This window comes from Eriocheir sinensis, unplaced genomic scaffold, assembly GCF_024679095.1.
Source record: "Eriocheir sinensis breed Jianghai 21 unplaced genomic scaffold, ASM2467909v1 Scaffold450, whole genome shotgun sequence".
NCBI lineage: Eukaryota > Metazoa > Arthropoda > Malacostraca > Decapoda > Varunidae > Eriocheir > Eriocheir sinensis.
In genome coordinates, this window is record NW_026111777.1 from 160,312 (window position 1) to 185,501 (window position 25,190).

A 25,190-nucleotide genomic window follows, 5' to 3' on the forward strand; every position below is an offset into this window, starting at 1 on the left:
AGATGACATGGACATGTAAACCTTCTTCGGGAATACTTCCATGAGAGAGAGAGAGAGAGAGAGAGAGAGAGAGAGAGAGAGAGAGAGAGAGAGAGAGAGAGAGAGAGAGAGAGAGAGAGAGAGAGAGAGAGAGAGAGAGAGAAGCCAAGTCTGTTCCCTGTAATTACGGTTCCTTCGAGTTGGAACAATAGTTGGCATTGGTCGGGATCAGGATTATAATTTTCCTGAGTTGTCTCTCATACCCACCGGAAGAGACACTGAGGTTCTAGAACACCCTTCTCCATTTTTCCCTTTCTCCCTTGACCCTTTAATTTTCTTCATAGGTCTGCGCCTCCAACTTGCTTAAAATATTTATTCCCCTTTCCCTTTACTGCATTGCTTCTTTCTTTATCACCTATCACATTGTCTATCCTCCGTTCTCCTATATGTTACCCTTTTTCTCCGTCCTGTTCAACCCCCCGTCCCATTCAGAGCGTAATCTCCATTGACCTCTCACACCCCTCCTTGCCCCACCACCACCCACTATATCACCACCCTCTCCCTCCCTTGCAGGCACTCTTACAAGCATCAACACGCCTCCACCCCGGCCTCCCTACCTCCACCTCCTTCTGCCCCAGCTGTAGCATCGTTTCGCCTTGCATAACGCGCGAGTCTTTGTTCACAACTACGCAATTTTTTTGGGAAAGCAGCGTCAGCCCAGTGCCTTGTTAGGGGAGCCAGCCGGGAAAACTGTCGGCGACGCGGCAAAGTTCAAAGGAGCCTGAGCGGCCAGTCGTACGTGCACCGGGCAGCTCATTTTGACCGGTCGCCATATATCCTCCCCATTCATGAATATATCGTGCCATCGCTGTAGTAATACCAGCTCCATATTGTTGTTTTGCCTCTGTGCAATATTACCAACACCTTAAACAACTTTAATGTCCAGTGCTATCGACAACCGAAATCCTCTTCCTACTATTCCAGCAGTATTAGTAACGCTAAACAGTCACATGCTATCTCCGCTGTATTACCAACACGCCAAGCAGTCTGTTCCGATATCTTGGGTTTTGCTTCCATCCCTGCACTGTTTCCAACACTCCAGGCACCTCATTCCCACTCCCTCCTCCTCCCCAGTGCGGCCCCTGGTGACGAGGATAGAGGCCCCGCCCAAGTGGCTTCGGGTGGGCCGCGAGTTCGATATCTCGTGCGTCGTGGCGGGCAGCAGACCACACCCCAACGTGACCTGGACGCTTGGCACGCTCACCAGCCTTATACCCCTGCAAGCCGAGGTAAGCACGCCCCCCTGCCCCCTGCCTCCCTTCTTGTCCTGCCCACGCCCCTGTCGGCCGAGGTAAGCATTCCCCCCTGCCCCTCTGCCTCCCAGCTTGTCCTACCCACGCCCCTGCCGGCCGAGGTAAGCATTCCCCCCATGCCCCTCTGCCCCCCTGTGTCAAGGGTATACTAGGGTTTGGTTAGACATTATTAAATTTGTGGTGAAGGCGTGGACTCGAGGCGAAGACGACCCGGAACACATTCACCACGCCTGCAGGTAATCTCGTGGACCTCCTCCCGCGGCTGCTGGGCCTCAGAGTCGGGCATGTAAGAAAGATAACACACACACAACTTAACCCTGCTCACGCCTCTTCTGTTCCCTCCCCCACGCCTCTTCCCTTACCCACACCTCTTATCTCCCCTCCCCACGCATCTTCTCTCCCCTCCCCCACGCCTCCTCTCTTTCCTCCCCCAAACCTCTTCCCTTCCCTCCCCCACATTTCTTCTCTTCGTTTTCCCACGCCTCCTCTCTTCCTAACCCAACGCCTCTTCTCTTCCTTCCCCCACGCCTCTTCTCTTCCTTCCCCCACGCCTCCTCTCTTTCCTCCCCCACACCTCTGTCCTTCTCTCCCCCACGCCTCTTCCCTTCTCTTATATTTCCTCTTTTACTGCTCGCATGAAAGTCTAAATGGCAGAGTAAAAGGGGAGCTAATTAAGCATGATAATGTACTGACTTATATGAGCTGCCTTGTATAGGCCAACCGGTCTTTTGCAGACTCCTTACGTTCTTATGTTCTTATGTTCTTATACTTAAATATTTGTGTGTTATTGGGATTTTTGCAGGTGTCACTTTTTTTTTACTCAGCATTTGTTTTTCACGAAGTAAAGTTTTTTCTCATTTCCTTTTGCAACGAAGGAAAATGTAAAATATCCTGTATAATGCTCGTGTTCTCGGTAATATATTTATGTTTGAACCTCCACGAGTGTAGCGCTGTGCATTTTTTTTTTTTTTTTTACCGGCAACAAAATGTCCATGGAGTGCGAAAACGGTTTTCTTTATACAGCTCGTAATTTCTTCTTGCATTTATTTTTCCTCGTCACTCTCAACTCCCACATGAATTTCGCATAGTTTATTGAGGTGTTCTGCAGGTGCGCGCCGAGCCTCGCCCACACACCTGCCCTGAACGGAATGAAAGGAACAGGGAACTGAAAACACAGCCATTCCAGTGCGGGGTTACGCGGATATATTTTGTTCCCAAATTATTTTACCTCATTTTATTTGCATCAAAGCCTGACGTACCTATGTGTGTGTGTGTGTGTGTGTGTGTGTGTGTGTGTGTATCTAAAGGCGAGAGGAAACGAGATTGTCAGAAGAGATACATATATAAAGCGGGAAGGAGGGAGGGACAGTGAAATAGGTGGACGGGAGAGAGGGATGGAGGAAAGTAGGTAGGGAGACTTAGCATGAGAAAATCAGGTATACATAACTACGTAGGAAGAAAATGAGTGAAGGATGGAGAGTCAAGAATATGAGAAAATGAAGATGAATGTGATGATAAAAAAAAAAATTGAAGAGAAGGCCAAGTAAAATAAATGTTTGAGCTACGAGAAAATTGGAACTTAGAAGAGATAAGAGAGAGGAATATTAAAAAGACGATCATAAAATCGGGAAACGGAATCATAGAAGCAAAAAAAGAGCAGAGAGCAGATAGAACAGTGTCGTGAGAGCAACGCAGGAATGAGTGATTGTAGGCATTAATGAAGAACGACGGAGTAAGAGGAAGCAATCAAGAGTGGCAAAAGAAAGGAAAGAGAAAGACAGAGAATCACGATGAAAAAATCGGAAACTGAGAATAATTAGATCGAGCGAGTGAGAGAACTGAGAGAGAGAGAGAGAGAGAGAGAGAGAGAGAGAGAGAGAGAGAGAGAGAGAGAGAGAGAGAGAGAGAGAGAGAGAGAGAGAGAGAGAGAGAGAGAGAGAGAGAGAGAGAGAGAGAGAGAGAGAGAGAGAGAGAAGAGAGAGAGAAAAAACAACCAACAGTGTTTAACGTTTATAGAATATACCGTGATGGAAGATAAACGAAAGTAAAGTGAGTTGTGAGGTAAATAATGGCATAACAATAGTTAAAACAATGCTGGCTGAGAGATTACAAAGAAAATTAATGAAAACGGGAAAATCCATTTGTGTAACTGTATGTAGCTACACCATGACAAATAACCAGACGAAGAGTATTGCCCCGGAAGCCTCGGCACGAAGGTAATGTGAAGAAGTATACTGAAAATACAGGTAGATGTATACACGGATATACAAACACTCCACACTAGTGATATCAACGCCGCCAGCTGTGAATGGGTTATGTCAGTCCGTTAATTCACCCCGCCACACACCTACTATCTACGCATACGCCTCGCCCATAAGCCTTACCGACACAGTGCACACAATGCAGTCACTCCTAAGCAGCCATCCTTGCACCGCCACACCTACACAGTCATACCTGTACAGAGTTACACCTACGTACACAAAGTTACACCTACGTACGTGTACACCTGTGAAGCAATGCAGGTAGATAATGTGAAATTCTATATTCTTATGCGTTATGAGAGATTATTACGACACACAGTATTTACAGTACGTGGTTTGTCTGCTGTTCGCGCGCACACACACACACACACACACACACACACACACACACACACACACACACACACACAGACAGTTCAGTCTTCTCTCCGGTGTAATAATTCCCGGCTTGTTCTGACATCAAGTTATCACCAGCCTTGCTTGCCTCAGGACATCGGGGTTAGGTTTGCTTTGACTGAATCGTCTCGGGAATCAGTACTGAAGCTCACTCAGTCAGCGCGATTTGTTCACCACTCAGACAGTTTTGTAGAGAAGCACAGAAAGCCGAGGCACACGTGACGCTGTGAAATAGAAAGAAGGTGGGGGCAATGTATGCTGCCCCACTACTCTGGCGATGTTCCAGTGCATGACTAATGGACGACGGACATCGAGAAACAGAAGGAAAGGAATTAATGCATGTCAGTCCACTTATCTAGCGATGAAGTAGTGCATGATGAGCGTTTGAGGAATGTATGACAGTGGGTACAATGGGGAATTGGAGAGTATGGTGGTCCACCTGTGTAGCGATGAAGCAATGCATGATCAAGGTATGAGGAATGTATGACAGTGAGAATAATGGGGGATAGGAGGAATTGGAGATGAGGTATGTGTCCCATCTGTTTAGCGATGTAGCGATGCTTTACTAATTCACGAGTCTCGTGAGCAACGCGTGGCGGTGTGCATAATGGAGGAGGGGCACCGAGTTATGTAAAGTTCAGATATTTGCTATAGTCTTTCATTTCATCTGTCCACCAACAAAGCAGGAATTTTGATAGATGTGGCACCTGCGCATTTCTAGTTCGTAAATACGTGAAAAATAACTGTTGCAATAGACATTCAAGCTTATTTTTCAGTAATATATTTGAATGTTTATATATGTAGATAAATAACAACTCGGCCGTTGTTTGCATCGATAACCTGACATACAAACACACGAAAAGACAAGCTTGTATCAAATAATTTAGTCACATCATGCTCGAACGATCTTTGGTTTTCAAATTCAATGATGATAGCACATTTCAGGTATATTAAGAGACATCTGACTTTGCAAGTGCAAATAAAAGGTATCTTAATAATTTACTGGATGTAAATAACGATTAATAATCGAAAATAGCATGAAAAAATAAAAGATAACTGTTGAATGCGATGCTAAACTATTTCACATATTAGGCTACCCTTGTTATTTACACGCAACAAATCAAAATTCCTTATGTATAGACACTTGCTGAGTCGTTGGTTACTTTATGTACCTGAATGAGATGAAATATGAGTATCTGAAAGACTATAGATCGTTCGAGTATGATCAGACTACACTTTGATATACAAGTTGTTCCTTCGTATGCTTGTATGGTATAATATCGTGCAATTCTTCTGTTTGCGATTCATATAAAATGACGAGAGTTTTTTGTATACACAAATATTCAAATATATCACTGAAAATATAAAGTTGATCTTCACGCAATCACGAACTAACAATGCGCAGGCGCCACATCTACGTTCGCGAGTGGACAGACGGAATGAAGCAGACTATACACAGATTCATAACGCCCAAAGCCTCTTGACGTTTTCTCGCTTTAGTTCGTCCGGATATTGTACAAACCTGCAAATCCTTTTTACCTGTCCAAAAAAAAAAAAAAAACTACAACGCACCTTACCAACCAAATGGGGGTCATACGCCCGGCGGCGCGTCGTTTCACTCACCCGCCGCCCATACTCCCGGCAGTCCTCCCGAAAAGCTCCCACGCAGCTGCCCAGTCCATCCCAAGTCCCTCCCGGCAGGATCAGCTGATTTGCCCCAACTATGAGTTACGTGGGCGTCCCCTTGGTCTCCTCCAGCCAGGGTTGCCTCGTACAGAAAGAACCCTGTGAGCAGGACCGATGTTCGGGAGGTGTGCCACGTGCCAATATAGCCGGAGTTGGCGTTCCCGGACTAAGCTTGTAACAGGTCTCGATTCAGTGTCATGGAGCTGTCACTGGTTCGACACGAAGTCGTTCCAGCGATACCACATGATCCTGCGAAGGCACATGGTACCACAGGCATCGACATGCCTCTCTGAGTCACTATTCAATGGCCATGTCTCACAGTCATACAGTAAGACACGGAGCACATGCGACTTATATTCGAAAATTTGTCTGCCAGCATATATATATATATATATATATATATATATATATATATATATATATATATATATATATATATATATATATATATATACCATATATACTCGTATTGAGCGAGTCCATAACACCGTGGGCCAGGCCAGTCCGTCGAGTGACTTCCGGTACGACCCACCATTCTTTTGCACTGCGCTACCAAGGTATGTGAAGCTTTTGATGACCTCGACATCCTTACCACATGCATGAACAGACTGAACAGACTGAAGCCTCCAGACGACTGGAACTTGGTTGTGTCCCAGGAGACTTTCACTCCCATAAAGTAAATATTGACTTTACACTTATGTTCCTTATGTTTAGGGGAGGCGGTGGCTGAACGGATAGCGAGACGGCCCCGCGTACAGGAGGACGCGAGTTCAATCCCCGACCGGTGCCACCAAGCTGGAATTTTTCAGCCGCCGCCGAGTGGCTTAAAACTACCCACATGCTGTCTAGAAGACCATCTATCAACCCGGACTCTAGATTCTAGGATTAAAGATGAGCTCCGGGAGGCCAGCATGAGCCAGTGCAAGATGGCGCTATTATAAACACTCGCCTGCGCCAGAACGGGCTGAGCCGACCATCAGGCCCCACCGGGAAGAAGCCTTGGACCGACCATCAGGATCCACCGGGAAGAAGCCTACCGACGCAATAAGCCAAGACGTAAAAAAAAAAAATGTGCTCCTTAGCAACCTTTTTTTTGGGGGGGGTTACTTACGAGTATATTTCAGCCTGCAGGGCTTTGTTCTCTTTAGCTTGTTTTTTTACGCTATCCCTGAATATTTTGTTTCCCTGTTTCAACCTGGAGTTCATGGTCCACATCAATCTACACTGCACTAGACGTAACGTATATACACATACGGGCAATAAAATTCTCCATCAGTCTGTGAGCACAAACAGATGTAGGCAAAATAGTTCCGAAACAGAAAACTCATTACACATTATTAGTTTCCCTCAATTTTCATCATCATCTGCCATTACTGTAACAGTCCACTGCAAGACAAAAGCCTTTACCAAACACCTCCACCTAGCTTCTAGAATTTCTTGATTGTCACTATGTAACTTTAATTGCTTCTTATCACATGTACGCATGGTATGAGCTACTCCAGTCTATTCCCTGCTCTTAATCGTCATTTCATTCAATTATATTAAGTTCCGTTCTGTATTGCTGCCAGGTGCAATTTTCAATCACACCAAACTATAGAGCATAATAATAAAACTATAAATCTTCCATAAAAAAAATTAAAAAAACTTGAGGGGGGAGGCACCGCCAAAATTGGGTATTTTTTCGCTATTCCAGACAAGTTATAAAAGTCATTCCGAAAAATAGCTGAACATGTCACACGTTCTCTGTGAAAGTTTGGCAGCCGTACGATAATTATTTCCCTTTCAAATAAACATAATTGTATTACTAATCTTGAGGTCCCCCCTGCAGAAACCTCCGTTTTCTATTGAATATTCATCTATGTTTCATTTTGCCTCTTCAGATGTACTACATGAAGGCCATCAAAAGATAATGAGAACAAAACTGTCAATTATGAGATTTGACATAATGGCTTCCTACTTCCATGCTATTGAGTCCGATGAATTTCCTAGACGTCACAAATTATGTCCTAGAAGTGAAGACTCATGGTGCTTTTATATGAGAGCACAAGCAAAAGGAGAAACTCCACGTTCACATTCTGAAAAGCAACCATTTCTCAGCAGAATTCCTAAGGAAAACCGTGTTCAAATATTGAAGATTTACAGTGACCTGACATCAACATAACTGCTAGAAAGATGTCTCATGGGGCGTACACAATACCCAAATGAAAGCCTGCACTCCAAACAGTGGACAAAATGCAGCAAGACCAAGTTTGCTGGAATAAAAAGAGTTAACTTCCTGGCAAAAACTACCATCTTAGACCATAACTTCGGATACAGAGATGTGTTTGGTGTATCTGAAAATACTTTGGCAGGTTTGGACGCCCAGGAAAAGAAAAGGAGAAGCCCGAATGAAAAGAAAATGACGACAAAGAAGAAACAGGAGGCATCCACAGAACACTATTTCCCCCCCACACACACACACATACACACACACACACTTATGCTAGGCGGTCCTCCCCTTAATGGTACAGTAAAACTACAATTAATAGGTGAAATTTATTCAACCTTTGTTTGTTCCCCTAACTTTTTCAATTACCACCGCAGAATATCTACTTGTTAACCTATCATATAGGAAGCGACATAGGCATACTAACAATGTTTTCAGTATCCTTCATCGGATACTTCGCTTCAGTGTCACCTACTTACACTGTGTTACCAGTGGGGCGGTTAAATGGAAGGAGGGCACACACACACACCGCGCGCGCGCGCGCGGCATTACGCAGTAAATCTTCCTTTCCACTTCAAGATGTTTGGGACAAAGGACGAAGGAGGAGTAGGTAGAGGAGAAGGAGAAGAAGGAGGAGGAGGAGGAGGAGGAGGACAGGAAGGAACAGGGAGGGAAGGAATCGCAAGCGAAATAGGAGAAAAAAATGGAAGTGGAAACGTTGGTGGAAAAACAGCGAGACAAACTGGTGAAGGATGAAGAGGAGGAAAAATGAGTTAGGGAGGAGGCGCGGCGTAGAACATAGCGAAGGGATAATTGCTGCTTTCCTGATGATCTATCGTCTGGTGAGAATTAATCGGTGCGGGCTTTTATCACCTGCGTTTACACTGATGACACACGGAACAAGAGGTGGAATATAGCAGGCCGGGGGGAAAGCGAACGTAAGGTAAGGTAAGGTTTTTAATGCGGTGGGGTTGAGTAAATGGTTGAATGTATTTGCTCGTGTGTAGGGGGGGGACAGGCCTCTATGCACCCAAAGTCTAATTATAACAAGTCTGGTCACTTCCCTCGAAAATCTCGTCAGATTCGCGCAATGACGTCACGCTGCCTTCAAAGGCGGGGTCCGTTACGCGGGACCAAGTCAGTCTGCAACGAGACGTTGCTGGGCGCACAACCTTTAATCCCTGTCCTGCACGACAGGTTCCCCTCTGTAAGTGTCAACAACTGTAATCCTGGCTGAATTCTTCAGTGTGGGCATCACTCTATAACATTTTGGTACTAATTTGACAATCAAAGATGTCAAACTCTCACTTTTACTCTTATTTAACCTGAGACTCCCATATCGTTCTCCATGTTATTAGCCTATCACTGCATCAGCTTCACAAGTTGTGATATAGCCATATAAATGGTTATTATTCCACTAGTAGCATGCAAACAGGAAAGACTGCAATACAGATTCTGACATGAAAATAGAAGTTTTATTTTATTGCTGAATTATTTAATTAAATGCCAAATTACATTGTAATGTGTAACATGCTTAGTTCATTTTTCTCACTCCTGTCTACTCCCTTCCTCAGTTAATTATTAAAAATTACCAAGTAAGTAATTACTTAAGCCCAAGTATATATATATATATCTATATATATATATATATATATATATATATATATATATATATATATATATATATATATATATATGAGAGAGAGAGAGAGAGAGAGAGAGAGAGAGAGAGAGAGAGAGAGAGAGAGAGAGAGAGAGAGAGAGAGAGAGATACTCATGTGTGTGTAAATATAATCAGTGGTGGGCACCGATCACTTTTTTGCTGTTCCGATCCCCGATCATCCAATCACTTTGGGCAACTGATCCGATACCGATCATCCGATCATTTTTAAAGTCCTGCTGTTCCGATCACTTTATTCCGATCATCCGCTCATTAAAAGATATAATAATTATTATTAATATTTTTTACAAAATAATAATTACAAGAAAAAAACTATTTTAGGCGTTCTTCAAGTAATGATTTCAAATAAGTAATAACTTAATCATTTGCTTATAAATATCTTTATTTTTCCTCTTTCTTTTGGTATATAGGATATGGTAAAGAAAAAAAGTTATTTTAACTTCTTATTTTAGGCATTTATTTAAGTCTACCCTTTTTATTCAGTTTATGAAAGTATGAAAAAGGAATTATGTTCGCTATTCTAGCTATTATTTGAAGCTGATTTAGATTTCTGACAAATATTTGTCAATTTGTTTTAGTATTTTATCATATATATTTAGGAAACATTTTCTTTTCTATTGTAAAAAACATATGATAGTGATCATTAATCTACTATCCTTACTGGTCAAATACCTTTTTGGAATAAAATAAATTGTTCTATAATAAGGGAGTTACAAGAAAAACATAAGCAATAATGTTTTAATTATATGTGAGCCGGGTAGGACACGTAGCAATGGGTTTAAGTTGAATAAGTTCAGGTTCAACAAAGACATAGGCAAGAATTGGTTTACCATCAGAATGGTGGATGAGTGGAATAGACTTAGCAGTCATGTGGTGAGCGCCAACACGACAGATACATTCAAGAAGAGGTTAGATACTTTCTTGGATGGGAGGGGTATGGGGCGTTAGTTTAGTGCCGTGAGCTGGGGGGCATGTTGCCGTCTCGCGAAACCTTCCTCCTCCTTCTCTTGTTGCCGGGGGTACAGAGGAGGATACGGGTTGATGCGGTGTGGTGTTTGGCTTGCAGTGCCACATTGGGCTCACAGGAGCTTCCTTGTATAGGCCACCCGGTCTGTTGCAGACTCCTTATTTTCTTATGTTCTTAATTTAACAAGGGATTTCCGATTTTACAACACCCCCCCCCCTTATTAATTACTAAATAATAACTCTTGCATTGTTACCGCGCGGCGAGACCCTAACCAGATTCCCGACTATGCAAAGGGGGGTGGGGGGTCGACGGGAAGCAAAGCCCCCTCTCCCCGTTAGGAAGGTGGGGGGGGGGGTCGAGGTGGGCGCGAAGCCCCTCCCTTTTAGCTTAGGTCTTGTTAGTTTTCCGAAAAGGAACTGACGCTGCCGCCAATAGAGGGTGGTAACACTGAAGCAGAAAATGCATAACTGGCAACTGTGGCAGGCGACCCTCCCTCCTCCTCCTCCAAGGATTGCTCCCTCCCCATTGTGGGGATCACGGGCCTTTGCCAATGGCGGCCCGTATCACCGTGCCGACAGACCGTGAGACCGACTCTATCGGCGAACGCAGTCTAACCGACCAAGTCGGTCTGTCGACGAGGACTCGCGTGTCTCTGCGACCCTTGCCGGGAGGTTTCATGGCCACTGGATTGACGGGACTCCAGTTTCCAGCCTCATTTTATTGTGTTCACGGCAAGTACTGGCGGGCCCGTCTGAGGACAGATATGCCACATTATTGCTGCGTTGTTGAGTATGGTAATAAGTTTGATAAACACACAAGTTTATCGTTTTACCGCCTGCCTAAAATACCAACGCGGCAAGGTGAGCGGAGGGAGTTGATCGCTGAAAGAAGTCTCTGGTTATCGAGGATCTACAGAGCCCTGACTTCAAACCCTGAACATTGGAGTCTGTGGAAAGCACTTCATGACAGGTAGGAATGATGTTTCAGTCATTAACAATAACGAGTAGATACAGTGTTTCCTCAGTCCTGGCTGGGGCTTCCAGTGTCAACTTATAACACACATGCAGATTCAGATAGTATTTTCCAGTGGTGTCCAGCAAAGATTAGTGACATTGCACGACAGTGAAGTGTAGCAGTGGCCAGCCCAAAAAGTTATTAATGTTGAATGGAAGGTATGAGTGATGATGAATGTTGGCATTCTGATACATTAGTCATTATTAGAAATGTTGCCAGCATCATTGTTCGATTATTAGTTGTTGTTAGATATGTAGACACTCGCTTTGTGAATGACCTACCCCCAAAAAAGTGGGTTAGTTTGTGTAGTAGGTAGTACAAGTGGAGATGAAAGTTGGCAATCTCTGAAGCATCACTTATTGTTAATTATGTAGATAAAGTCTTGGTTGAAGCACTATGTAGTTATTGTTAGGTATGTAAACAGTGCGCATCTTTGTGAAAGCCATCTCTTCCTCTAATGCTTGCTTTGGTTTCCACGTAAAGCTGCCGTATTTTAGGGCAACTAAGCCTGACTTAAGTGACTATCCTCTCATAATAAGTCCTGTCCAGCACAGAGAGCGAAACATAATATTTGGAGCACTCCATTTCCCTCGATCCCCGAACGACGTACGGTCTCTCACTCACCCACTGATCCCCCAGCAAGGATAGACGTGAGTGAAAATACTCTATTCTAAAGGTTTGCCCAATTGTCAATTCACGTAATCAATTTATGAAATTAGTTCAATTTGCTAACCTGTCGTTCTCTCTCTCTTCAGAGATCGGGCTCGGATCACAAACGTGTCCATGATTCCTAAAAAAAATATAATAATAACGTATGCTGTCATTCCTCCTCCTCCTCCTCCTCTCTGGCTACTTTCCTTGTCTTATCTCTTCCTCCTCCTCCTCTTCACACGTCACCGGCTCCCATCACCCGTCACACGTCACCCTATATTTAGGTAATAATTTGAGGGAAAGACAACGACTCTGTAAACCTTCCATTTCACTTGGAAGCGTCGCATGAGCCACATGCCGAGTGAAACGGAAAGTTTACAGAGTCGTTGTCTTCCCCTTAAATCCCAAGCCATTTATAACATCATGCAGTCGTATTATGATTATATTTATATATTCCATAAATAGATTACGTACGGACTAACAGTGACAGATCGCCATGCGCAGGTCATCCCTAGACGTGTAACAAACAAGTACCAAGCCCCAGGGCTCACATTAGAGTCTATAGATTGCACTATAGTAACATATAGTTATATTTACCTTACCTTACCAGGATTAAGGGGATGGGTTGTAAAATCTCGAATCCCGTTAAATGCTTTATGTTCTAAGTGTAACTCCTCCCTTATTTATGGGTCGATTTGTTTCATTCAAAAAGCATTTTAATCAGGAAGGATAGGAGATTAACGCTTGCTATTGTTTGGTTTTATACAAAAGTAACACATATTTTTTTTAAAGTTTGATAAAATAATAAAAAAATGACAAATATTGCTCAAAATCAAAATCAACATCAAACAATAGTTTTGATAGCAGACTTTATTCCTTACACATACTTTCACAGGCTGCAGTAGGAGATATGTCTATAATAAGAAGTGTAGAGGAGGAGAAATTTTTTAAATTGCAAAATCATGGTTTTGAGATATAAGGCGATGAAGTTGAAATATTTTTTGTATTTTACCTATTCCACCTAATGACTTAAAATCTACAGGATAGGCTAGCAGGCACGGTTTCCTTTACTTACTTGCATTGGATGTGTACACAGGCTGCTTTGTTTACCCAATGTTAAGTCTTTTTTACGGGGTCACAAATACATGTACATGAATTTGACCATATTTCGCCATATTTCAAAGTAAAAAACCAGTGTTTTATTGTGTAAAATCAATAAAATATAATTCAAAAGATATCTGATGCGGATACATAGTATTTTGTTGGATATCTGAAGAAAAAATATATACTCGATTTTTCACGGAATAAATACGAAATATATCAGTGACTGCTAAAATTTTCCCATTTCGTTGATTAGTGGTGTGAGAGAACCTACAAGTATCATGACAGACCACGAAAAAAAAATCCTATAATTAAAAAGGTGAAAACATGAATTGCAAGCCAGTGGCGCCGCGCGGAAGCTCATTGCAGGACGTTGCATTGCATTGCATGTTGCATACCACTGTATTATTTTTTCATCATATTCATTCATATACCAAAGAAAAAAGAAAATTCACAGAATCTTATAAGACAAAAAAAAAAAAAAAAAAAAAAAATCAGATCGACCATTTACAACCCCTCTTAAATAAATTCACGATCAATAATTATCGCTTTATATTATAAATAAAGACACTTATTGAGGTAACTATTTAGCAACGTGTATAAGAATAACTGTTAGAGGTGAGGCGTCAGGTTTTCGAAATGTCCGCAGTCAGTTGTTGCCATAACAACATTGACCACTTTTTTTATATGATCGGCGATCGGAAGCTACCTTTTACAAAGCTGATCCAATCTTTGCATTCCGATCCCCAATTGCTGTTCCAATCAGATCGGAAGATCGGACGATCGGATTGATGATCGGAAGTGCCCAGCTCTGATATATATATATATATATATATATATATATATATATATATATATATATATATATATATATATATATATATATATATATATATATATTGCTACGTCACCAGTGTCGTAACACTGGTGTGGTCACGGGTCTCGGGAAAAGTTACAAAAAACACAAAGTCAAAACACAACTGGGTTGGTTAGGCCTCAAAACACCAGGTTCGTTTCCCCTAACCGAACAACAAATAAAAGGAAAAAGAATAATTTAAAAACAAAGAAAATGGTAACGGAAAACGCCAAAATGAACCAAAGATAACATATATATATATATATATATATATATATATATATATATATATATATATATATATATATATATATATATATATATATATATATATATATATATACAAAAAGTTAATATTTACATTAATTACAAAAGAATATTAAGAACCCAAGATTGCTTTAGGTACACCACTCCTTTAGAATATGAAAAAAAATCACAATAATGCACAAAACACTTGAACGAGGGAGGCAGCACGTAACACAGGCTAAAGCGTGATAAACACGGAAACAGTAAACCGGCACACGAAAACACACACCAAAAACTTTACCTTAACAGTAACGGCCCTTCCTCCGTCCATAAAAGAAAAGTGAATAAAACACGCCGACGGCCTGAAACGACTTGCTGAAGGCACAGAGGACGTGGAGAGGAGGAAGGACCGGGCCTACCTCGCTCGACTCGACGGTACAAGGAAAGACACGCTTCTGACCCGGGTCAGCGCTGAAATGGGCTGTCCGCCGCCCTCGCCGCCCCGAGAGTAGGCTGCCAAGCGTCGCTGGCGGTGTGGTACAAATTCTCCCCCACGTCAACTCAAAATACATATTATAAGAACAATAAATAAATCCTAACTTAACATTAAAAAAAAATATATACATAATGTCATGATATTATATGCAGGGCAGGAAATACAAAAGGAAGACCACCCCGCGGTAACAACGACCTAGCCTGGTCGCCGCGCGGGTGGTTGCTATGGGCCGAAACAAGGAAGCGGAGGGTGGAATATTCCAGACCCCGGGTGGTCACTATGCCGCTCCCCAAAACCGGAAATATCCAGTTCATGCTGGGTCGGCGTGGGTGGAAATACCACAGAACAAAGGGTCACGGCAGGCCAAGTGGGTGACCCCCAACGTGTCGGTAAAAGAATAACAAAAAAATAAAAATAAAAAATGAAGGACGGGTGAAGCCCGCCCGTAACAGTCCCCCCCAACAAGACCAGACACGGGGGTGTCACACAGTGTCCCGCCGAGCTGTGACGAGAAACAACAAAATATATAATAAATCACACAAAAATCATAATAAATTTGAAAACTAATTATAACCTACCCTATTAACAAAGGTGTCAATCCTGAGAGGTAAAGTAGGCGCCCTTCGCTGTCAAACTGACTTAAACAAAATGCAGGGGTGGACCAGGCCCTCTGCCTTGAATACAAAAACTCGAGCGGACACCACCACTTGGCCGGAGTATGGACTCGACTTCCTTCCTCACGGCCAGCACATGACGGGGACGGAGCCTGAGTATCGCCTGGCACAATGGCGGGGCGTCTCTGGCGTCCATATCAGGGGAGATGGAGTCCCTGTGGTCTTTCCGGCCTCGAAAGAGAACCGGCGCCAACAAAGGGGCCTGGTAAGCACGCCGGTCGGCCAGGGGCCTCCCGACGCGGTCCACCTTCGGGGTTGAAGCGACGCGGTGAGCCAGCCGCGTCTCCCCTGAGGTAAACAGACCTACATGAAACTTGAGCTTTGCCTCCCACCTCAACAGACTGACAAATAACAGGCTCCTCGGGAAAATTAAACAGGCTCTTGGAAACTGAAGCTAAGGATAGAGAGCCGTTAACATGGACAAAAATGTGCTCGTAAGCACAGGAGCTACTCTCCAAGGACAAATCTCGGAGGAAAAATGAAAAATGGGGCAGAATATTACACAATGAGCCAGGAAAAATAATGCAGTGGGTGCGCTGGGCGGCGCCCTGACTCTGGGAAAATGAGGATACATTGCCCGTAAAACTCCCTCTCTCAACAAAACATGATGTCCCGCCCGCCTGAGCGCGGCGCGGGAGCTCAAACAAAAGAAAAATCAGGGACTGGCGCAGAATGTACACCGGCCTGCCGACTCTTGTCCTGAGCGTGAGCGGCGAGCTGCGTGTCAGGGCGGGAAGCGGGCGGCAACCGCCTCCTCAAAGGGACCTCACTCTTGAGGGGCCCGTCGTCACTCTGCTGCACCTCCTTCTGCCCCTGAAGGTACACCACTGTCTCGTCCTCCCTCTGGACGTCGGCCACACCTGAACTCCCCACAGGTCCGCTACTGGTGGTAAACTGAGATATTAGAGCAAACAGGGGGAGTAAAAATGCTGGAGATGTTTAAGTCTCCCTGGCAAAAATGGTCTGGCTCGGGCGTGGCTGTTTCATCTGCGTCTCGCCTCTCCGCAGCGGCGAAGGGCGTAACGGCAGAGCGGGGAGAAACCTTGGGCGTTGTTGCCCCCAGGTCAGGCGTTGTCGGCGGGGCCTCCGGCCTCTCGCACGACACAGAAGCGGGGGACTCGATTTCCACCCGACTCCCCGCCAAATCGTTCCCCAAAACTTAATCAGCTTCCCGGACTGGAAGGTGCTTAACAGCAGCCACAGTCGCCAAGCCAGTGAAACAGTTAGAGTCCAGGTAAAGGTCCACGAGGGGACATGACTCTTCTACACCAAACGTCTTTTAAAGTAACAAACTTACCCGTTTCCCGGCCGATCGCCACATCAGCCTTCACGAGCGAAAAGAGAGTACCCGTGTCTCTCAAAACAGTGACGGGAACAGTCTCGCCGTCGTGCGTTATGGAGCCCCTAGATAAAAATGGCTTGTAGGAACCCTCCACAGGGTCCTCCTTGCCTTCAAACAAAACAGCCTCCCCAGGCAAAACACTAGGGGTCTCACGGTAACGCGAAACTAAAGAAATAGGCTTCCCTTCAGAAGCTTGAGCGCGTGAAACAGATTTATTGGGCGGTCCAGGCGCTTGGGTCTCAGATTTGGGTGAAGCGAAAAACAGTACTCCTTGATGTGGCCGCTCTTGCCACAATGAGTACATGAAAACGTGCCCTTGGCCTTGGGCGGAGGAAAGGAGGGAGAGGCCTTGCCTGAACCCTCAGAAAAATGCTTACCCTTCTGAGAAAAGCGGTCTGACTTCTCGCAAGCCGATCTGGACTTAAACTGGTAAGGGTGTGGTGTCTCGTGCCTGTTCAAACAAAAAATAGTCTGCTCGTGTTGCTGCCTCCTCTAAAGTATCATAAGGTTTATCGGAGAGGTGTGACGCGACCTCTCTCGAAACACAATAGAAAAAATCCTCCATAAGAACGAGTTCGCGGAGCGCCTCAAAACTACTGACTTTCCTGGAATAAAGCCAGTGAGTCAAAGCCACACGCTTGGCCCTAGCGAACTCTAGATGGGTCTGCCCGTCCTTCAAACTCTGTTCACGGAACCTTTTCCTGTAGGCTTCTGGCACTAAGGCGTAGGCTTCGAGTACCCTTGCCTTCACGACATCATAATCTCTGGCCTCCTCGTCAGACAGAGCGGTATGAGCACTCTGGGCCTTCCCCACGAGACGATGCAGGAGAAGAAGGGGCCAGGTGTGTCGTGGCCACCCCGCGATATTCGCGATATTCGTGGCCCACCAGCCGTCGCTAGCTCGGTCTAAGCCCGCGTGAGATCTATCTACAGGCGGAGCATCTCTAGCTCTCTGTCCTGAGAACTCGGGATCACAGAAACACTATGAAAAGCTGGAGTCACTGCCTGTTGTTTGACAGGCGTGGGGTCAGGGTCGTCGCTCCTGCCCTCGCCGTTTACATCCTGCTTCAACACAACTAATCCTAGCTGGTGCGAGACTATGCTCGCCAGCTCGGATTTATTTAAAGCAACAAGGTTCTCAGCACCGAAGTGCTGAGCCACGAGGCGTAGCTCAGAAAGTGCGAGTCTACATAGACTGTCGCACGTGGGCTCGCTGGTGATAAACGCAAGAACGTCTGCTTCATTAATGATCGCCATTGGGACGAAAGGAGTGTGTAACTGAAGGCAATCCTGGCAAGGTCGCCAGTTGTTACGTCACCAGTGTCGTAACACTGGTGTGGTCAGGGGTCTTGGGAAAAGTTACCAAAATCACAAAGTCAAAACAAAACTTGGTTGGTTAGGCCTCAAAACACCAGGTTCTTTTCCCCTAACCGAACAACAAATAAAAGGAAAAAGAATAATATAAAAACAAAGGAAATGGTAACGGAAAACGCCAAAATGAACCAAAGATAATATATATTTACAAAAAGTTAATATTTACATTAATTACAAAAGAAAATTAAGAACCCAAGATTGCTTTAGGTACACCACTCCTTTAGAATATGAAAAAGAATCACAATAATGCACAAAACACTTGGACGAGGGAGGCAGCACGTAACACAGGCTAAAGCATGATAAACACAGAAACAGTAAACCGGCACACGAAAACACACACCAAAAACCTTACCTTAAAACAGTAACGGCCCTTCCTCCGTCCATAAAAGAAAAGTGAATAAAACACGCACGCCGACGGCGTGAAACGACTTGCTGAAGGCACAAAGGACGAAGAGAAGAGGAAGGACCGGGCCTACCTCGCTCGACTCGACGATACAGGGAAAGACACGCTTCTGACCCGGGTCAGCGCTTAAATGGGATGTCCGCCGCCCTCGCCGCCCCGAAAGTGGGCTGCCAAACGTCGCTGGCGGTGTGGTACAAATCCTCCCCCACGTCAACTCAAAATACGTATTTTAAGAACAATAAATAAATCCTAACTTAAACATAAAAAGAATATATACATAATGTCATATTATATGAAGGTCAGGAAATACAAAAGGAAGACCACCCCGCGGTAACAACGACCTAGGCTGGTCGCCGCGCGGGTGGTTGCTATGGGCCGAAACAAGGAAGCGGCGGGGGGAATATTCCAGACCCCGGGTGGTCACTATGCCGCTCCCCAAAACCGGAAATATCCAGTTCATGGTGGGTCGGCGTGGGTGGAAATACCACAGAACAAAGGGTCACGGCAGGCCAAGTGGGTGACCCCCAACGTGTCGGTAAAAGAATAAAAAAAAAAAATGAAGGGCGGGTGAAGCCCGGCCGTAACAATATATATATATATATATATATATATATATATATATATATATATATATATATATATATATATATATATATATATATTTTATTTTTTTTATTTTTTTTTACAACAAAGAGGCAGCTCAAGGGCACACGAAAAAAGAAAACAATAATAAAAAAAGCCCGCTACTCGCTGCTCCTAAAAAAATGAAACAAAAGAGGTGGCCGAAAGCAAGATCAAATACGGGAGGAGAGGTGTCCTGATACCCTCCTCTTGAAAGAGTTCAAGTCGTAGGCAGGAGGAAATACAGATGAAGGAAGATTGTTCCAGAGTTTACCAGCGTGAGGGATGAAAGAGTGAAGATGCTGGTTAACTCTTGCATAAGGGGTTTGGACAGTATAGGGATGAGCATGAGTAGAAAGTCGAGTGCAGCGGGGCCGCAGGAGGGGGGGGGAGGCATGCAGTTAGCAAGTTCAGAAGAGCAGTCAGCGTGGAAATATCGATAGAAGACATAAAGAGAGGCAACATTGCGGCGGAATTTAAGAGGTAGAAGACTATCAGTATGAGGAGGAGAGCTGATGAGACGAAGAGCCTTAGCCTTCACTCTGTCCAGAAGAGCTGTGTGAGTGGAGCCCCCCCACACATGAGATGCATACTCCATACGAGGGCGGACAAGGCCCCTGTATATGGACAGCAACTGTGCAGGGGAGAAGAACTGGCGGAGACGGTACAGAACGCCCAGCCTCGAGGAAGCTGATTTAGTAAGAGATGAGATATGAAGTTTCCAGTTGAGATTTTGAGTTAAGGATAGACCGAGGATGTTTAGTGTTGAGGAAGGTGATAGCTGGGTGTTGTCAAAGAATAGGGGATAGTTGTTTGGAAGATTGTGTCGAATGGATAGGTGGAGAAACTGTGTTTTTGAGGCGTTGAAGGACACCAGGTTCTTCTTGCCCCAATCGGAAATAATAGTAAGGTCTGAGGCTAAGCGTTCTGCAGCCTCCAGCCTTGAGTCGTTAAGTTCTTGTAGGGTGGGTCTTCTATTAAAAGAAGTTGAGTAATGCAGAGTGGAATTATCTGCGTAGGAATGGATACGACAGTTCGTTTTGGAAAGATCATCAATGAACAACAGAAAAAGAGTGGGAGATAGGACAGAACCCTGTGGGACACCACTATTAATAGATTTAGGGGAAGAACAGTGACCGTCTACCACGGCAGAAATAGAACGGTCAGAAAGGAAACTGGAGATAAAGGTACAGAGAGAGGGATAGAAACCGTAGGAGGGTCGTTTGGAAAGCAAAGATTTGTGCCAGACCCTATCAAAAGCTTTTGATATGTCCAGCGCAATAGCAAAAGTTTCACCGAAACGGCTAAGAGAGGATGACCAAGAGTCAGTTAAGAAGGCTAGGAGATCACCAGTAGAACGCCCCTTGCGGAACCCATACTGGGGATCAGATAGAAGGTCAGAAGTGGAAAGGTGCTTTTGAATCTTCCGGTTAAGGATTGATTCAAAAGCCATAGATAGACAAGAAAGTAAAGCTATAGGACGGTAGTTTGAGGGATTGGAGCGGTCACCATTCTTAGGCACAGGCTGTATGAAGGCATACTTCCAGCAAGAAGGAAAGGTAGATGTTGACAGGCAGAGGCGAAAGAGTTTGACCAGGCAAGGTGACAGCACGGAGGCACAGTTTTTAAGGACAATAGGAGGCACTCCATCAGGTCCATAAGCCTTCTGATGAGGCCAGAGAGGGCATAGAAAACATCATTTTGAAGAATCTTTATAACGGGCATAAAGGAGTCAGAGGGGGGATGAGTAGGAGGAATATGCCCAGAATCGTCCAGAGTGGAGTTTTTAGAAAAAGTTTGAGAGAAGAGTTGAGCCTTAGAGATAGATGAGACGGCAGTGTTGCCGTCAGGACTGAGGAGTGGAGGGAAAGATGAAGATGTGAAGTTGGAGGAGATGTTTTTGGCTAGATACCAGAAGTCACGGGAAGAGTTAGAGAAAGCAAGGTTTTGGCATTTTCTATTAATGAAAGAATTTTTGGTTAGTCGGAGAAGAGATTTGGCACGATTTCGGGCAGAAATGTAAAGTTCATAATTAGCATTAGTTTGAAGGTTCTGGTACGTTTTGTGAGCTACCTCTCTATCATTGACAGCACGAGAACAAGCGTGATTAAACCAAGGCTTTTTAGCGTGAGGAGTAGAGAAAGAACGAGGAATGTATGCCTCCATTCCAGAGACAATCACCTCTGTGATGCGCTGAGCACACACAGAGGGGTCTCTATCCTGGAAGCAATAATCATTATACGGGAAATCGGAAAAGTACATCCTCAGGTCGTCCCACCGAGCTGAAGCAAAATGCCAGAAGCATAGCCTCTTCGGTGGGTCCAGAGGGTGTACAGGAGCGATAGGACAGGATGCAGAAATAAAATTGTGATCGGAGGAGCCCAACGGAGAGAACAGTTTGACAGAATAAGCAGAAGGGTTTGAGGTAAGGAAGAGGTCTAGTATGTTGGGCCGGTCTCCAAGATGGTCGGGAATACGTGTAGGGTGCTGGACCAACTGCTCTAGGTCGTTGAGGATAGCAAAGTTGTAGGCTTGTTCACCAGGATGGTCAGTGAAAGAGGATGAAAGCCAAAGCTGGTGGTGAACATTGAAATCTCCTAGGATGGAGATTTCAGCGAAGGGAGAGTGGGTCAAGATGTGCTCCACTTTAGAATTCAAATAGTCAAAGAATTTTACATAGTTGGTAGAGTTAGGTGAGAGATAAACAGCACAGATGTATTTAGTAATAGAATGACAATGAAGTCTTAGCCAGATGGTGGAAAATTCAGAAGAGTCAAGGTCGTGGGCACGAGAGCAAGTGATGTCGTTGCGCACGTAGGCGCAACATCCAGCTTTGGATTGAAATTTAGGATTGAGATAGTAGGAGGGAACAGTGTAGAGATTGCTGTCAGTAGCCTCAGAAACCTGTGTTTCGGTAAGGAAGAGAAGGTGAGGTTTAGAGGAGGAGAGATGATGTTCCACAGAATGAAAATTAGAGCGAAGACCGCGAATGTTGCAGAAATTGAGAAGAAAGAGGTTCGAGGAGTTATCAAGAGACCTCTCGGGTCGGCAGCCAGAAGGGGAGTCCTCCCTGGGGGAATTTGTGAGAATTTGGTATATATATATATATATATATATATATATATATATATATATATATATATATATATATATATATATATATATATATATATGATGATTATATTACACAGTAATTTACTAATATAGTAGTGTAAATTGGCCACCCACCTCACCAGTACCATTACTAAGTAAACTATAAGAACAAGAAGAATAGAGAGAAAAAAATAAAATTTCAATCTTACCACTTATATGAATTTTTTAAAAATAAGAATGGTATACATGCAGTTAATAAAGACAAAATAGTATGACAGAAAAGGTAGTATACAGTGGACAAAAAAAAAATACAGGTCACCCATCAATTACTCCGTTTTCTGTCATCGGACCCACCGAGGCTGTGTGACGTCACCTCTGCATACCAGTCGCCCATCAATTACTCCGTTTTCTGTCATCGGACCCACCTAGGCAGTGTGACGTCACCTCTACCACGCCTCTTTTGCGCGTGAACAGACTTGTTATAATTAGACTTTGTATGTAACGTTGGCTGCTATGTTCCCGTGGTTGCTATGCACCACTAGTGGCTGCTATGTAGTAATGTACCATCCATGGATGCTGTGCACCGCGGCTGCTGGGTACCATCAGCAACTGTTATGTACCATAAACCAAATAGGCTATATAGGCCTAATGTCTTGTTTGTTATATATTGACAGCGGTAGCACAGAAAAAAAAAAAAATTACCGTTTACGTAGTTTATTGTATACTTCAAACTACATAAGTCAATATACACTGTATTTTATTGATTTTCTTTATAGAGAAAGTTTAGAATATGCAATTGTCTTTTTTATTTATATATTTATTTTTTTATTTTTTTATATACGTCGAAGCCTGTAGCAACGGTAGGCTTCCTTGAGGGGCCTGGTGGTCGGCTCGAGCCCGTCTTGGTTCAGGCAAGTTTTTATAGTGGCGCCATCATAAATTTTCATGCTAATACTGTTATAAAAAAAATTATTGGGTGCTGTGCTATTAAAGACTGGTGAAAAATATTCTTACTTGCCTTTTTCGGTACCTAAAACCTGAAGCCGTGGTACAGTCGCGCTCCGAAGTGTTGAGACAGTTTGCAATGACTTTCATTCAAATAATGCATAATATTATTCGAAGGGAAGGGATGTTAAGGAGTGATTTTTCTATAGATACACAAAATATGATATTGAGAAAGGAAATAAATTCAATAGAGTGGATGTTTTTACCTTATAACGCTATGTTAAGCAGCTCTGCCGAAACATTTTGATACGGTTTTCGTTCAAGACATTAAAAGAGTCAAATGAGTTACATGTTAAGACTAAGAATATATATATATATATATATATATATATATATATATATATATATATATATATATATATATATATATATATATATATTCTCTTTAAGCATAAGAGATTGAATGAAACTGCTGTTTCTGCATTATTCAGCTTCTGCTGCGTTTTTTCTATTAGTCTTATCAACTCTCTTTTGACGGTGTCTAAAGCCCCGAGGAGCTGTCCAAAAGTTGGGTTGTTGGTTGCAACGTTTCGTTCCTGCCTAGGGAACATATTCAGGCTGAATGGAGCTGGGTCGTCCTTTTCCTTTCCAGATTTACCCCCTAAAAAGGGGGAACGGGCCTTAGTCCGTGGACGGCCCGTCGCAGAGGGGAACCCGCCGCGGGCGTGCGGCGGGTGGGGGAGCCCTTCCGTCGCCGCCACAGCCACGGGTATAAGCCGGCGGGCAGCGACGGAGGAATGGGCCCTCCGAGCTCTGGCTCAGGAGCAGCCCGCTCGTGTGGGCGAGCAATGCAAGCTCGTGGCGGGACGCCTCCGCCGCCGCTACAGCCACGGGTAACAGCCGGCGAGCAGCGACGGAGGCACGGGCTCTCTGGGCAGGCGCCCAGTAGACACCCGTAGCGGTGCACGGGCGAGCAGCCGACCGGTCGACTTGACTGCAGCGGTGGGGCCCTAAGCGAGGATAACCAGGCGGGTCAACCACGCCGCCGCAGAAGGACCCCCCAGCTGCTCGCCCGAGGAGTGCTGGCGTTCCACTGGGCTTTTTTTTTTATTTTATTTTTTTTATTTATTTATTAAAGAGTGGGTGAAGTACAAGGATAACTAGCTAAAAGAAAAAGTGGGTGGGAAGAAAAGGGGGGAAAGAAAGTGCGAAGGAGATAGATGGTGGGCTTGACCACCTTGCTAATTTTTAAATATAACTAAGTTTTTATTTAATTTTTATGTATTTTTATTTTTTCTCCCGTATCAAACTTATTTCTAGATGGTTGGAGGCCGCAATTATAACCGCAGAGACACCCTGCCCTAATCTAAAAGACTCATTGTAGGGGTTGGTCCGACTCACGTGCGAGAGAGAGAGTGACTTTTTTTTTTTTTTTATTGTAACTGGTGAGTCAGCCCCTCACAAGAGAAACACATCTAAGTCTAGCAAACAAGACAGCCTGGTGCACTGCTTACCTACATTGAAATATGTACATGCTTATTTAGCTTAATTTCTGTATTCCTACAGAGATTTTATAATGTTGTCATTGTTGCATTACTTAATGTATGATAATTATATTTGGTTCTGTATTTATTACAGACTTGTTGTTGTAATTTGGCAAGTTATCATTTATATTATGTAATTATCGCTTGTGGAGGTTGCATCGTGATTATGTTACTGCATTTAGGAAACCAGTTATGTGATGTATTGTGTGGGGTTGTCAGCGTATTATATTGGTCCATTTCACTTACGCTAATGGTTTCCCAGGTATTTAGTGCTTTATGATAATTAATTATGTTTAAGGGTGTAATGTTATATTTTATATGTAGGTCATATGAATTTAATT

General features: G+C 43.9%; 1 protein-coding gene across 1 annotated transcript in view; it reads left to right on the top strand.

The window, feature by feature from the left end:
- LOC126992366 (nephrin-like) overlaps positions 1–25,190 on the top strand; it is a 266,294-nt gene that overhangs the window by 82,796 nt on the left and 158,308 nt on the right. Inside the window, exon 6 of the mRNA XM_050851078.1 lies at positions 1,114–1,268. Within this exon, the coding sequence (XP_050707035.1) occupies positions 1,114–1,268 (155 nt within the window). The remainder of the gene's footprint in view (positions 1–1,113; positions 1,269–25,190) is intronic.